Genomic DNA, 17,401 nt, shown 5'->3' on the forward strand with positions numbered 1-17,401 from the left:
ATCACCTCTCATCTGTTACATTCCCAGATGCTAAGTTTGTTTTGTTTGCAGATGATACAAACATCACAATAAGCAGCAAGCCAAGTACAGATTTAGAAATAACTGCTACTCAAATTTTCATTGAAATTAATAAATGATTTAAAGCTAATTCACTGTCATCAAACTTTGAAAAGACCCACTACATGCAGTTCAGAACCTGTAAGAGATTTCCTTCAAGCATGAGTATAACGTATGAAGACATACAGATCGAAGAGGCTGACATTGTTAAATTTCCGGGCCTACAACTCGATAATAAATTTAGTTGGTAAGCGCATCCACAAAACTGCTTTAGCACCTAAACAAGTCTGTATTTGCAGTGGTGAGAATGATGTCAGATGTAGGAGGCATAAATATAAAAAAAATCTTGCATACTTTGCTTACTTTCGTCTGTTATGTCATACAGGATCTTATTCTGGGGTAACTCATCAAACCGAGCAAAGATTTTTAGTATGTAAAAGCATTTATGGTGTAAATTCAAGATCACCATGTGGAAACGTGTTCAAGAAACTTTGTATTCTGACCACTGCTTCTCAGTATATTTATTCCTTAACGAAATTTGTTGCAAGTAATATATCTCTATTTCCAACCAATAGCTCAATAAATAGTAACAAATACTAGGAATAAGAACAATCTACATAAAGATCTAAAATCACCTACCTTGGTCCAAAACAGGGTCCAATATTCAGGAACACACATTTTTAATAAATTGCCAGAAACCATAAAAAGCATGCTTTAAACAGAGTTTGAAAGACTTTTTGATAGGAAACTCCTTCTACTCTATAGATGAATATCTTAACAGAGACCGTTAGGCCAGCTTAAGTCTATTAGATTTCAGTTTTGACAGAACTTTGTCACAGCAGTCAAGATTAGGTATTTTGTGTATGATAAATTTATTAATAGTGCATAACAATGTTTCATTCTGACACATTTTGATTCTGTAAATATTAGCTGTTCCAGTTTACTGTATTGTATTCACCTATTTTGACACTCTCCTGACAAATGATCAGGGTAGTAAGTATTATATTCAAATGTTTTATGTTTTTTATGTTATACTTTCTGGCATGTTCCATACCCATGAGAATTCTCATTTTTTGGGTCTAAGGAACGAAAACTGAATCTAATCTAATCTAATCTAACAGAACAGCTGGAAACTCTTGGGTAGACTGCAGCCTCATCTTGATGTGGACAGCTTTCCAAAATGGCTACACTTGAACAGCTCACAGCACGGTACTTCATGAGAATATCCCACCCACAGAGAAGAAAAGTAAGCCTATAAAGAAATGGTCAGTGTGAAACTTCCTGTGTGCTGGACCAAGACTCTAACTTGGGCCTTTGCCTTTCACAGGCAAGTGCTTTACCAACTGAGCTACCCTCCTCACAGCTCTATGCCAGTACCTCATCTCCTACCTTCTGAATGTCATAGGAGTTCTCCTGTGAAACTTGCAGGACTAGCACTCCTGGAAGAAATGACATTAAAGAGACATGGCTTAGCAACAGTTTTAATCCATCAGGAAGTTTCATATCAGCACACACTTCGCGACAGAGTGAAAATCTCACTCTGGATGGGCAGTATGATGCAAGAAGGCAGGGAATAAAAGGAGGTTTCATTCTGCTGCCAAGACTATGGGTCATGACTCTGTTTCAAAAATTGCTTCAAAGGTTGCCACATCAAAAGTTTATTTTAAATGGTCATGTCTGTTTTTAAATATAATTAAGGCTGTTGTTAAAAATTCTTGAAAATTTCATTAATTTTGGACAGATGATGTGTGTGTTTAAACATTTCAAGAGAAAAGTTCTGTATTCCTTTACCAGCATGTTGGATAAACTTCTGCCAGTAGTCAATGTGCCTGCATGGAAATCATCAATTTTAAAAATTAAGAAAGCTTTCACTATTTCAATTTTTAACTTTAGGTATATAATATTTCATTTCAAACACATGCATAGGACTGGACTGTCCTACAACATAAGTATGGGTCTAGTTTTAAATTAATTTAATGCAGCTCCATAATGTATGTGAATAACAAAATTTTTTCCATTCAGAGGTATTACCATACATGGGTTGACAGTAAGAGCACTTTTCACAAAATCCAACTGGATGACACTGTCTGTTTCAGCATCCTGCCCTCCAGGATCATGATTCAGTTGCTGTTTCACTAACCACAACTGATAACCCTCAGCTGACCATTCCTAGAAAAGAAAACCAGCCTTAGAGAAGTAAATTAATTTAAAGTATCCTATGTTTAGTACATGAAAAACTTGAAATGCAAAGTATGTGTGGAGATGTTAAAAACGATGAAATGATAAATCTAGCTTGAAAAGGAGAAAAGCACAGTATTATGAGACACACATCTTTAACGGAGACAAATTAAGATACTCTAAATTCTGCTACACACACACACACACACGGAGTTGTTAAAAATGATAAATCTAACTTGAGAAGGGAAAAAGCACAGTATTACAAGACACATGTCTTTAACTGAAACAAATTATGATATCTAAATTCAGAGAAAGAGAGAGAGAGAGAGAGAGAGAGAGAGAGAGAGAGAGAGAGAGAGAGAGAGAGAGAGAACACCTTGCTGAAGATGCTTGTAGCTGGGACTACTTTCTCAAATTGTGCAGACTAGAATTATCACCCCTATGATACAGATAAGTAAATCTATGACTACCAGTAATTGGAACATCACTACAGCAGTTTCCACTTTATAATTTTTGTCTGTTTTCACTCTGGATATCACTTCCACTGTTTTATTTTGCATTATCATTTGTGTAAGGCTTGTATTTACAGAAACTTAACAGTTGCCAAAGGAACAAGGAAAAGTTGAATTCCTTGAATTTTTGACAAAACAACGGAAAAATCATTAACTGCTAACATTATATATGTAGTGTAGTGTATCAGGATGTTTTATCAAGTTTACTAGTCCACTATCAAGAATTTCCCAGCAAACGATGACTGTAATAGAGGAAATAGGTATACATAATAAGCAAGATGCAATTAGAGACTGTCAGCACCACTTTATTTTGGCACAGATGCTACAGGGGGGCAGAGGTACATTGGCAATGAACACACACCAGCTACCAGCTGGGCGCACATGTTTACACTGTGATGGCTCCAGTTGAAGGTGCCATGAGCTGCCCAGAATAAGCAGCCTACCAACCATGCCACTGTCATCAATACAAATGAATTAACTTTTAATGAACCATTGATTGTCAGTATGACCTTCAAGTCAGATGTATTAGATTGATGTTGGTTACCACTGATCTAGCCTATTTGAGCTACTGAAATATATGTTAATGAGAAGTAATGAACTTTAAAATATTGAAGAGTTGAAACAAGAGTTCATTTGAAGCCATTTTGTAGCTCAGAATAGAAGCTGCGATTTTTCATTTAGGATTCCCTGCAAGACGGAATGACATCCAGAAAAGTTGGATGTTCAAGCACAGCAGTGGCATAGAGGATCTGAACCACAAGAATGAAGTAGCAAGACAAAAATTCATCAAGAAGAGATATCTGAGGCAACAGATGGCAATCTAAAATAGTTGTCATGGTGTACTTAAGCTATGTAAAACATACCCACAGCTTTTACCATAGACATTCACAAATCTTACGCTGGAACAGTGGTTTTGAATCATGAAAAGACTAATAAAACCACTGAACACAGAACATCACAAAACCACTGAAAATTTCTATAATACTTTACTATCAGCACAATTTTAAAAAATTAAAGGAGACAGCCATTAACATAATAACGTCAGCACGGTGCGTATGTATTAAGTATGGATAAATACGTGAACTGCACATCTTGTGAATCCTCTGGTCAGAAAAATTCCAACAGATTACAGACGAACACCTTGAATTTTGTGATGGCACTTGGTTTGAAAGTTTTTTATTTCTATCCTTTAAGCTGACACATGTAGAAGAAAACAATTTCCCTAATCATTCTGTATAGCCTATCTTAGTAAGCTGTGATGAAATCATTCATAGACAGGTTTACTACGTACTTAGAAAAGGAATCATTGCAATCTATACAACATTTTAGTAGCATAAGATTAGTACAATGTAAACAGTACCTTTTTTAAAACATCAAATTGTAAAATGTCTGTTTTCATAACTTTTAGTAACTCTCCATAACTGTGCAATTAAGGTGATAAATCAATAACAATCATGGACAATCTGTAATAGTTGATAGCCATGGGGATGTATTGTTACCTATAGCTTCTGCAAACATCATGCTTATAAAAACATGCTATCTTGAGGGACATGGCTTTCCTTGTTTAGTGTTTGGGCACGATTGGTTTCACATTCAAAATAATAGAGAGAGAGAGAGAGAGAGAGAGAATCATTTTAAAAAATATGAAAATATCCAGAAACTCCAGCACAGACCCAGTTTTTCCCCTCAGAACACTTACCTGTGCAGCTATCTTTTAAAAATTGCTCTGTCTGTCAGAAAAATTCAAATCAGCAGAACAGGAAGTGGTCATTGGAATGCAGATCACCGACATCTTCCCAATGAACAGATGCTCCGCTGACTTCAGGGTGCCTACTATGTGCTGGAGACTTTTTTAAATATATGAAAAGTTAGGTACATTTTCAAAGGACTCCTATATTCTTTCAATAATTGAGAAAAATTGTGGGAAACACTAGGTGTTACAGTTAACTACATGTTTCTGAGCTAATGTTCTCACTGAGTTATCTTTGCTCCGTTTCTTGAGTATGTGATATCGCACCCAGGTTATATATTCAGAGAGCTGAATGTGTTTTACTTGATAAACTGGAAGCTACTGCATTTGCATGAGCAGCTAGGTAAATAAAAATTGTGTTAGGCAAAGTCTGTTTACTTGAGCAAGCATAAAATATTGGGATGTGATATGTGTCCATAGTATTGCCTACTAATGAATGTTTTGTCTCAAAAGCCATGCACTGCATTAGTTCGAAGCTGACATTAATGTTCAGAGATTTCAATGAAGGTCTACAGCATCTCACTAGCTAAGAGAGTTAAGCTAAGATTTTCCCTCCCTCCAACACACAACATTCCATCATCATCCAAATGGTAATCGCTGGAACAAACTCAAAGTTCACAATAATAAGAGTACTGACAATGTCACAGAGCAATTGAGAAGGAAATCCAGAGTTCACTGAGAAACTCCCTCAGATGTTCACCAGTGGCTATGTCTCAGGAGATCATGCAGTTTACTGAAACATTATGGGCATTACTCCCCCTTCTATGTGTAAATGTATGCATGATGATACATACAATGTGGGCACACATGCATCTGGTTCTTCCCCCCCTCCCCCCCCCCCCCCCACACACACACACACACACACACACACATTTTAACAGCAACTATTTGCAATTAAGTAGTGAGTTGTAATGGTGGGGAGTTATACATGTCATTATCATAATCAATTTCATCCCATAAATGCAAACTGTTGTGCTTTAACACAGTTGTTTCACTATCTCAGAAACTTGTGTTTCAGCATGTGTCTCTTCACTGGCCAAGAAACACCAATTCTTTCATATGAGACCTAATCTCATATTACCTGGTTCACATGTACATTTATTTATTCAACTAGTAAAGTAATATAACACTCTTTGGTGTGACGTCATAAGCGAGTGACTGCGTGTGAGATCGCTCTCTAAGTTTTCATATATTTTTAGGTTCCAGATACATATTTTAACGGTTTTTGTGATAATATTTACTATATAAGTGACATATTAGTGGTTTCTTCATTCAGCTCTGCCTTTCTTCTGTTGTGACGTGATATTTGTGAGTGTTTCGTATCGAGCAACTTAACCTCTTGCCTGTGTTTACATTCCGCGCTGACCAGTTGCAGCTGTAGCGGCGCATCGAAAGCTAAGTACTAATTAATTGTTTGTGCATAGTGATTTATTTAGGAACTTTAGTAGTCTTCAACCGGTGTTCGTGGTGTTTTCTGGTGAAATAATTTCAGAAGAACCTTTTGGGAACTGTTTACAGCTCGTTACTGTGTGATTATACGTTTGATTCTCTTTCTGTATTAGTCTTTTGTTATATTCACATTTGTTGTTTATTAATACTGTTAATAATAGTAGTTACTTCCCTTGTAGAGTAAGTTTGTGATTATTGTAGTCAGGTTTTTAGCATCTTCTTATTGTAGTAGCGGAACTTAGAAAACGTAAAATTTTACCATGAGTGAGAAGTGTGGGCTTTGCCGTAGGTTCGTGAGTAGTGGATTGCGGTGTGACACTTGTTCGAAGTATTTTCACTGGGGGGAATGCAGTGGGGAAGCCAGTGGGCATTCTGGTGAGATCCTCTCCTGGAACTGCAGGTTATGTAGCAAGAGTAAACTGATAGAGGAGCAGGAGCGTAAGATCTGTGCCCTTCAGGTGCAGTTGAAAAACGCACAGGAGGAGCTAGATAGGATGAGGAGGGAGAAGGGGGTTGGGGAATGGGAGCTGGCTGTTGGCAAGAGATCTGCTAGGAGGAGAAGATTTTCAGATAGTTTTACTATTGGTGTTTACAATAGATATGACCAACTGTCAGAGTCTAGTGGAGAGGAATCTCTAGTAGCTGTAGATGTAGGAAGTATGCAGCAGACCTCAGTAGTTACTGTGCCTAGAACAGTTGCAAAGTCGAAGAGGAAGAAGAAGGTTCTGCTGTTAGGTAGTTCACATGGCAGAGGTGTAGGCCAGCAGTTGCAGGAAGTGCTGGGAAGTGAGTACCAGGTCACCAGCATTGTGAAGCCTAATGCAGGGTTGGCTCAGGTGACTGTTAACATAGGGGGGTTATGTAGGGATTTTACTAAAGAGGATCAGGTAGTGATTGTGGGTGGGGCTGGTAATAGTATTGGTAGGGATGGGGAGTATAACATAGATGGTGACCTGGAAAAGATAGCCACTCAGACTGGCAACACGAATGTGCATTTCGTGGAACTGTTTCAGCGTCACGATCGGCCTCATCTTAATACAGCCGTAAGGCGTAATAACATGAGACTTGGGGGTGCGCTGATGACAGAAAGCATGGGTCACATTTCAGTGGTGTCGGCGGAGTCTATCAGCAGGACGGGTTTCACTAGACACGGCCTGCACCTCAACAGGTATGGGAAGGGGAGGTTGGCAAAGCTTATAGGTGACAGCATAGGTGGGGTTGGTGGGATCACTCATGGGAAAATTCCTGCAGTAGTGTGTGTTAGAGCTGCACCTTTTTTAGATTGAAGTCAGCTGATAGGTATTCCTGCTTAAGGGAAGTCTCTCTAACAAGGGAATCACTTTTGACAAAGCTTAGGTATCCGAGTAATGAGGGAATTAGTATATTTCATCAAAATATACAAGGTATTAGGGATAAAGTTAGTGAACTGCTTATAGATGTTGACTCTGAAATTATTGGTATATCTGAACACTTCTTAAATAAGGAGATAATTCAGAGGCTTCCTTTACCAGGATACAGGTTGGCTGGCTGCTTTTCGAGGAGCTCTTTGCGGTGTGGGGGAGTAGCCATGTATGTGAAAAACGGCATCGCATTTGAGTCAATTGATGTTTCAAAGTACTGCACTGAAAAGGTGTTTGAATGTTGTGCAGGTGTGGTTAAATTTAACGGAGTTAAACTTGTAACTGTTGTTATTTATAGATCCCCAGACTCCGATTTCACAGCATTTTTGCTAAAGCTAGAGGAGGTTCTTGGTTCACTTTATAGGAAATACAAAAAGTTAGTTATATGTGGTGACTTCAATATTAATTGTATAAGTGATTGTGCAAGGAAGAGGATGCTGGTAGACCTCTTTAATTCATATAATCTTATGCAAACCGTATTCTTTCCAACGAGAGTGCAAGGGAACAGTAGAACAACCATAGACAACATTTTTGTTCATTCCTCATTACTAGAAGGGCATTCTGTTAGAAAAAAGGTGAATGGCCTTTCAGATCATGATGCGCAAATTTTAACTTTAAAAGATTTTTATGCTGCAACTCGTGTTAAATATAGTCATCAGCTGTTCAGGAAAGCTGATCCGGTTGCTGTAGAGACCTTTGTAAACCTTATAAAGGAACAAGAGTGGCAAGATGTTTATAGCGCTGAGACAGTAAACGATAAATATAATGCTTTTCTAAAGACCTTTCTCATGCTCTTTGAAAGTTGCTTTCCGTTACAACGTTTAAAACAGGGTACTAGCACAAACAGGCAGCCTGGGTGGCTGATTAGAGGGATAAGAATATCTTGTAGAACAAAGTGGCAATTATATCAAAACGTTAGAAACAGTCAAAATCTAAATGCAGCAGCCCATTACAAACAGTATTGTAAGGTGCTTAAAAATGTTATTAGGAAGGCAAAAAGTATGTGGTATGCAGATAGAATAGCTAAGTCTCAGGATAAAATTAAAACCATATGGTCAGTCGTAAAGGAAGTTGCTGGTCTGCAGAGACAGGTCGAGGATATAGAATCAGTGCGTAGTGGGAATGTCCGTGTTACTGATAAGTCGCATATATGTACAGTATTTAATAATCACTTTCTGAATATAGCAGGTGAACTAAATAGAAACCTAATTCCAACAGGGAATCATATAGCGCTCTTAGAAAAAAGTGTTCCGAGACTGTTACCTGAAATGCTCCTCCATGATACTGACAAGAGGGAGATTGAGTTAATAATTAAATCACTAAAGACCAAGAACTCTCATGGATATGACGGGGTATCTAGCAGAATACTGAAGTATTGTTCTATGTATGTTAGCCCAGTACTTAGCCATATCTGTAACTTTTCCTTTAGGAGTGGTCGGTTTCCTGATCGATTAAAATACTCGGTAGTGAAGCCACTTTATAAAAAGGGAGACATTGATAATGTTGACAATTTTAGACCTATTTCTATGCCATCGGTGTTTGCTAAAGTTATCGAGAAGGTTGTATATACAAGGTTACTGGAGCATTTAAATTCACATAATTTGCTGTCAAATGTTCAGTTTGGTTTTACAAATGGTTTAACAACTGAAAATGCTATATTCTCTTTTCTCTGTGAGGTTTTCGACGGATTAAATAAAAGGTTGCGAACGCTAGGTGTTTTCTTTGATTTAACGAAGGCTTTTGACTGTGTTGACCACAAAATATTACTGCAGAAGTTGGACCATTATGGAGTAAGGGGAGTAGCTTACAATTGGTTCGCCTCTTACTTTAAGAACAGAAAGCAGAGGGTAATTCTCCGCAATATTGAGAGTGGTAGTGATGTTCAGTCCCAATGGGGCACTGTTAAGTGGGGCGTTCCCCAAGGGTCGGTGCTGGGGCCACTGCTGTTTCTTATTTATATAAATGATATGCCTTCTAGTATTACAGGTGATTCAAAAGTATTTCTGTTTGCTGATGACACCAGCTTGATAGTGAAGGATCTTGTGTATAATATTGAAACAGTAACAAATAATTTAGTTCATGAAATAAGTTCGTGGCTTGTGGAAAATAATTTGATGCTAAATCACAGTAAGACTCAGTTTTTACAGTTTCTAACTCACAATTCAACAAGAACTGACATTTTAATCAGACAGAATGGGCATGTTATAAGCGAGACGGAACAGTTCAAGTTCCTAGGCATACGGATAGATAGTAAGCTGTTGTGGAAAGCCCATGTTCAGGATCTTGTTCAGAAACTAAATGCTGCTTTATTTACCATTAGAACAGTATCTGAAATAAGTGACACTTCAACACGAAAAGTAGTCTACTTCGCATATTTTCATACGCTTATGTCGTATGGTATTATTTTTTGGGGTAATTCTTCTGATTCAAAAAGGGTATTTTTGGCTCAAAAACGGGCTGTTCGAGCTATATGTGGTGTAAGTTCGAGAACCTCTTGTCGACCCCTATTCAAAAATCTGGGAATTCTGACATTGCCCTCACAGTATATATTTTCTTTAATGTCGTTTGTTGTTAGCAATATTAGCCTATTCCCAAGAGTTAGCAGCTTTCACTCAGTTAATACTAGGCAGAAATCAAATCTGCATGTAGAATGCAGTTCCTTGACTCTTGTGCAGAAAGGAGTGCAGTATTCTGCTGCATCCATTTTCAATAAGCTACCACAAGAACTCAAAAATCTTAGCAGTAGCCCAAACTCTTTTAAGTCTAAACTGAAGAGTTTCCTCATGGCTCACTCCTTCTATTCTGTCGAGGAGCTCCTGGGAGAGCTAAAAAATTAAGCAAATTCCAGTGTTACATTGTTGATTGTCTTCATTTAAACTTATGACTTGTCACCTGAATATGTTTTTTTTCTATATTTCATTTTATCTGTTTCTAATATCGTGTTATAATTTCATGTATTGACTCGTTCCATGACCATGGAGATTTCTCCTTAATTTGGTCCCACGGAACAATAAATAAATAAATAAATAAATAAAAACCCAGGCACTTTTTTTTTGGCTGACAGTGAAGCTGCAAGGACAAGAATATCCTTAACATCGGTTTGTTGCAGGATTCTCGAACATATTCTCAGTTCAAATATAGTGAATTTCCTTGAGACAGATAAGTTGCTGTCCATGCATAAGCACGGCTCTAGAAAGCGTCGCTCCTGCAAAACGCAACTCGCCCTTTTTTCACATGATATCTTGCGAACCATGGATGAAGGGTATCAGACGGATGCCATATTCCTTGACTTCCAGAAAGCGTTTGACTCCTGCAGACTCCTAAGGTACGAGCATATGGGATTGGTTCCCAAATATGTGAGTGGCTCGAAGGTTCTTAAGTAATAGAACCCAGTACGTTGTCCTCGATGGTGAGTGTTCATCAGAGCTGAGGGTATCATCTTGAGCGCCCCAGGGAAGTGTGGTAGGTCCGCTGTTGTTTTCTATCTACATAAATGAACGTTTGGATAGGGTGGATAGTAATATGCGGCTGTTTGCTGATGATGCTGTGGTGTACGGGAAGGTGTCATCCTTGAGTGACTTAGGAGGATACAAGATGACTTGGACAGGATTTGTGATTGGTGTAAAGAATGGCAGCTAACTCTAAATATAGATAAATGTAAATTAATGCAGATGAATAGGAAAAAGAATCCCGTAATGTTTGAATACTCCATTAGTAGTGTAGCGCTTGACACAGTCACGTCGATTAAATATTTGGGTGTAACATTGCAGAGCGACGTGAAGTGGGACAAGCATGTAATGGCAGTTGTGGGGAAGGCGGATAGTCGTCTTCGGTTCATTGGTAGAATTTTGGAAAGATGTGGTTCATCTGTAAAGGAGACCGCTTATAAAACACTAATATGACCTATTCTTGAGTACTGTTCGAGCGTTTGGGATCCCTATCAGGTCGGATCGAGGGAGGACATAGAAGCAATTCAGAGGCGGGCTGCTAGATTTGTTACTGGTAGGTTTGATCATCACGCAAGTGTTATGGAAATGCTTCAGGAACTCGGGTGGGAGTCTCTGGAGGAGAATCGCTACTGAGGAAATTTAGAGAACCAGCATTTGAGGCTGACTGCAGTACAATTTTACTGCCGCCAACTTATATTTCGCGGAAAGACCACAAAGATAAGAGAGATTAAGGCTCGTACAGAGGCATATAGGCAGTCATTGTTCCCTCGTTCTGTTTGGGAGTGGAACAGGGAGAGAAGATGCTAGTTGTGGTATGAGGTACCCACCGCCACGCACTGTATGGTGGATTGCGCAGTATGTATGTAGATGTAGATGTAGAATGTATCTGTGTGTCCCTCTGCACTGACCAATGCTTCCTCTTCAAAGTGAGTGGTTATCTCTACTTACTCCAGTGCGTGGCTTTCTCTCAGGATTTCCAAGTACAGTGCTGTATTATTCTAGATTACTGACATGTACAAGCAACTAGTGAGAAATACTTTTTGTTTCACTCCAAATTTTTTAAAGAGTATAAGAAAAGTTATGTAAAATTAACTGTAGTATTGTCATTTATGGAGGCTTCAATGTTAGTTTTGCACGAGGGATTATTTATGACAATAAAGTTCACAAAAAGGGTTAAAAGGAATTTTGAAACAGCTGCTGACAACTTGTTTTTACGTCTAATCGTAGTCCAAATGACAAAAGAAGAGTCCAAACAGTTAGAATGAGTTTGGTCAGGTTTCTTTGCACATCTATCATAACCGATCAGGTCACAAAATTCTGTGTACCATATTTTAATGACTATAGGCGCTATGAGAATATAGGCCATACCTAAACTTTTGACACAAGATTATAGTAAAAAGTAGATATCTGATAAAGCAACACTAATAAATTTATGAGAAAGTTCAATACTTTCACGTTCCCCTTTTTCTGCATTTGTGTAACTAAAGTATACCTGTTAAGTTGGCAGAATAGAATGGTCTGCTAAAATTTTAGCCTCACCAGCTATGTTGCCAGGTGGCAGGCTATATACACATGAGATGTGTCATCCAAATACATTGGAAGGTCTGGTGACGTGATTAATTCAGGGGACAGTGTAAGAAAGTTGTGGACATTTGAAAGGTTGAGCTTTTGGATTATGATCGACGATGGTGTAATGGATCTGGGAGATGTGTTATTTTCTACTGGATTTGACGATACCAAATTTAATGAGGGAAGTTGTAAATGTTTTCTTATATTTTTGTCAGAATTTTTTTTTAATTGTAATTTGCCTTATTTTATGCTAATTTACTTATATTTTTGAGAGTGACAGCATATTGATTACTATTAGTAGATGTGATGAAGAATATCAAAGAGACTGATTACAAGTGGAAGCTTGTGTGCTGTGTCAAATGTCTTTGATGCTGGAGTCGTCTTTGACTGTAGTCAGTCGGCAGTGAACTCTTGATGTGTGTTGACGGTAGAACAATGTGCAGGTCGCCGTTATAAATATTTGCTAGTGAACAGGAAAAAATTAATTATGTTACTACTTTTTTTTATATAAACTTTAAGAAGAAACCACATTCGAAGAAATGGTATTTGAAGCACCAAAAATGAGGGAAACGCACTGAACCAGGTCATTTCTGCAGCCGACGAAACTGCATTGTGGAATCATACTACCACTAGACGACTGAAGCCAAGACAAATATCGTCTTGTAAACATTTCACGGAAAAGGTACTGTACAAAATATGCTAAATACAGTATATAAAAATAGTGAGCATATTTCAACTAGGGGCTGAGCCAGGATATTGTGTTCACACGATCTTCAACAGTGCTACGAAGAAGAAAATTTTTGTGTGTTCATACCAATTTTTCAGAATGTGTGTTACAGTATTTGTGTTCATCGGGAAGTAAAAGTTTTGGAGAAGAAACGTTTCGGCAAAAAATATAATTTTTGACAGAAGAAGTAATTTCAAGAATTTTGGTCGACAATCACATGGATGGAAAACGTGGATTTGCAACAGTAGAAGAGTGTTCCAAATAAGTCACAAAACCCTTGTATTTTGTTAAAACAATATTTTTATCTTGTTTTGCATTGTTGTGTATAATTTTTTTTTTCACAATGACTTATGAGATTTTCGAGAGTATTGTGCCTAAAGTAGGAAATAGTAATTTAATAGACTTCGAAAATCAGGACAGGCCAAATGAAACAGAAAGAACCGATCAACTTGATTTAAAAAGTTTTCTTGTAAATTTCACGAAACAAATTAAACAATCAGTTGACGACAATAAGACTTACTGGGATGAAAAAATTGATAACATTGTGTTGCAAGTCCAAGCAGCCAATACCCAAGTGGGTGATCTTTCGAACAGAGTTGGCAGTGTTGAGGAAAAAATTGAATCTGTGGAAGCAAAAGTAAATGAAATTGATGCTAAATTGAGCGATGAAATTAATACTGTAAAAAATGAGTTACTGGCAGATAGGGAAAGAAATTTAATTGATTTTAATGAAATAAAAGGGGAAATTAAAAATTTGGATGCGAAAACAAAAGTTTTAGTAAAAAATGTAGAACAAAAAACTGACAATCGTTTGGTTACTCTAGGAAAAAAAGTAGAATGCAATCATTTAGAAAACAAAAATTGAAAGTTTTAACATTGAATTTCAAAGCAAAAATCACAATGTCAACACATGCAATCTTGTATCTAATATTCCAGTGAAGCACTTTTCAGTAGATGGACCCTTACACCCCGTTGATTTTATACAGTATTGTAAGGATTGTTTTTTTACCTCACTCACCAGATGATATGAAAATTAAATTTGTGAAAAAAATCTTGGAAGGGGAAGCTTTGACTTGGGCAAACCAGATTGTAACTGTGGGGATGACCTTTTCAGAATTTGAATCAAAATTTCTGGAAAATTTTTGGGATGATCTTAAACAAACTAGAATCAAAAGTGAATTTTGAATGGGAGAAACTATAGAGCATCAGATGGGAGCATGAAACAATTTTGCAAAAGTGAACTTCAAAAACTTATTCATTTAACAAAACCTTTGGATGACTTGATCAAAATTGAAACCTTAAAGAGAAGAGTGCAATCAGCAATGCAGTTGAGTTTAGTTCATTGTCCTAATAGTAATGTTGAAATAAATACTAACAAAGAGATAGAGGGGCTGGCCAGTACTTACCTCAGCTCAGTACAGCCAATAAATACACAAAAAATAGAACCAAAAATTTTACGTTCCTAGCTTTCGGAACAAATGTTCCATCATCGGGGAGGAGAGAGGGGAAAGAAAGGGAAGAAGGGAAAGTAGATTCAGTTACTCACACTACAAACAAATCAGGGGAACGGCCATGGGAACCAGGATGGCTCCGTCCTATGCCAACCTCTTCATGGGCCGCATGGAGGAGGCTTTCCTGAAAACCCAACAGCTGCTTCCCCTGGCCTGGTATAGGTTTATAGATGACATCTTTGTGGTCTGGACTCATGGTGAAGAAACACTCCTTAATTTCCTCCGTAACCTCAACTCCTTTTCGAATCTGAATTTCACCTGGTCCTTCTCCAAAACCCAAGCCACCTTCCTGGATGTTGACCTTCATCTTGTTGAAGCTCACATCCACACCTCTGTCCATATCAAACCCACAAACAAACAACAGTACCTTCACTTTGATAGCTGCCATCCATTCCACATCAAACGCTCCCTTCCCTACAGCCTAGGTATTCGTGGCAAACGTATCTGCTCCAGTGGCGAATCCCTGAACAATTACACCAATAACCTAACCAGTGCTTTCCTCTCCTGCAACTATCCTGCAGACCTTGTCCACAAACAGATCTCCCGAGCAAAACATCCCCCCCCCCCCCCCCCCCCCGCCCTACAACAATGTTCCTATCCCCAGACCACACAGAAGTATCCCCTTTGTCACCCAATATTATCCTGGCCTCGAAAACATCAACAAATTACTCCACCAGGGATATGACTTTCTCAAGTCAACCCCTGAAATGAGATCATCCCTTGACAAAATTCTCCCCACACCACCCAGAGTTGCCTTTCGTCGCCCCCCTAACCTCCGTAACATCCTTGTTAAACCCTACAATATTCCCAGACTACCTTCTCTACCCAGCGGTTCCTACCCCTGTAACCGACCCCGCTGCAAAACCTGCCCCATGCATCCCCCCACAACCACCTACTCGAGCCCCGCTACTGGTAAAACATACACAATTCAAGGCAGGGCCACGTGTGAAACTACACATGTCATTTATCAACTGACATGTCTGCACTGCACAGCCTTTTACATCGGTATGACAACAACTAAACTGGCTGAGCGCATGAACTGACACAGATGAACTGTCCGCCTAGGAGATGTCCAATACCAAGTAGCAGAGCATGCCCTCCAGCATAATTCTAGGGCTAGGAACCTGCTACACCGTATGTGCTATTTGGCTTCTCCCACCAAACACCAGTCCCTCTGAACTGCGGAGATGGGAACTTGCACTCCAACACATCCTTTCATCCCGCCATCCCCCTGGACTGAACCTACGTTAAACAACCTCACTCCCATTTACTCTTCAATCTTCTCCTCTTTCCCTTTCCTCTTTAGCCATTCACGCATCTTTTCATCCTACATAGTTGTGTTTATCTTTATACTATATACCTCTTTACTTCTGTATGCATCCTCTTTGGTTTGAAGCTGGCATAGTACTTACAGTAGAATATCTTTGGCTTCCCTCTGACAACCATGCCTCCATCCTTGCTACCCTCCCTGTTTTCCTTTCCCTGTTGCTTCATAACCTGGGTTGTGAGTAACTGAATCTACTTTCCCTTCTTCCCTTTCTTTCCCCTCTCTCCTCCCTGATGAAGGAACATTTGTTCAGAAAGCTAGGAACGTAAAATTTTCAGTTCTGTTTTTTGTGTATTTATCGGCTGTACTGAGCTGAGGTAAGTACTGGCCAGCCCCTGTATCTCTTTGTTAGTATTTGTTTCGCATCTTTATATGAGATTTTCCATTAATCATTTTGATAGTAATGTTGAGCAGTTTCTCCATTATATTGAAAAGTTGGATAGGGTAACAACAAGAACACACAGTGGGTTTACTCAGAAAGGTAGTGGGGAAATGATAACTTTCAAAAAAGGGAACAAAACAATTATCATGCTGTCAGTCAAAATTCATGGGGATATAACAATTTACAAAAGAAGGACTATAATTTTCATCCAAAACAAGAACAACATTTTCGCGGAAATAATCAACAAAATAGAGAACACTTTAGGGATCAAAATCACAGAAATTTTGCTAGAAATCAGGACAACAGAAACTACCAACAACCAGGTAATATTTGGCATAGGAATGGGAACAGAAATGTTGATCAGAGGCATTGGCAGAACCACAATCAGCAGTTCAGACAGGAATCAGTTGTAATTCAGGAAATAAAAAACAAGTAGACGCCCCCTTGAAGGTCCACAAGGTTGAGGCAGAAGGTGAGCTTGATGAAAGGACCAATGGATGTGATAATCATAAACCCAAACATGACAGTTCCAAACCTAAGCTATCACATGAGAATATTAGTTGTTACTTATTGAAGAAATTTCAAGAGGAAAATAATGATGATATTGATAAAGATAAAATTTTCAGTACACAAGAACATACAGTAGATAAAAGTAATTGTGATTCATTTAATTTGACAGAGTTTTACACTTGGGCAGAAAAGAACAACACTTTGTCAGATGATGTAATCTGTAGTAGTTCAGAGACGTGTGTGAATGAAAGAGAGAATGCATGCTGTGAGAAAGAAAATATTGGTGAAAGGGATCTGGTAACTTTAGAAAGGGGAAATAATATTTTGGGGGATAATTTGAATTTGTATGACCTGAATATGTATAATGATAATTATGTTGATGATAAAGTTGATAATGATGGTAATGGTATTGATGATGATGTTGAGGAAAGGTGTTTCATTAGTTTAAATAGGGAATTGAGTATACACATGGTTGAAAATGGATTAAATAGTGAGAATATTATAGAAATTCCCAGGGATGTTACCAGGATGAATAAGGCTCGCAAGCAGGGTGTATGTGAAAGTGTGAATTTTGATGTTG

At 38.3% G+C, this 17,401-nt stretch overlaps 1 protein-coding gene across 1 annotated transcript in view; it reads right to left on the bottom strand.

Annotated features, from left to right (window-relative positions):
- The window catches only part of LOC126263131 (guanine nucleotide exchange factor subunit Rich), a 321,707-nt gene that overhangs the window by 219,745 nt on the left and 84,561 nt on the right, over positions 1–17,401 (bottom strand). The window contains exon 8 of the mRNA XM_049960154.1: positions 2,089–2,226. Coding sequence (XP_049816111.1) covers positions 2,089–2,226 — 138 coding nt within the window. The remainder of the gene's footprint in view (positions 1–2,088; positions 2,227–17,401) is intronic.

The sequence above is a fragment of the Schistocerca nitens genome, chromosome 6, assembly GCF_023898315.1.
Source record: "Schistocerca nitens isolate TAMUIC-IGC-003100 chromosome 6, iqSchNite1.1, whole genome shotgun sequence".
Lineage (NCBI taxonomy): Eukaryota > Metazoa > Arthropoda > Insecta > Orthoptera > Acrididae > Schistocerca > Schistocerca nitens.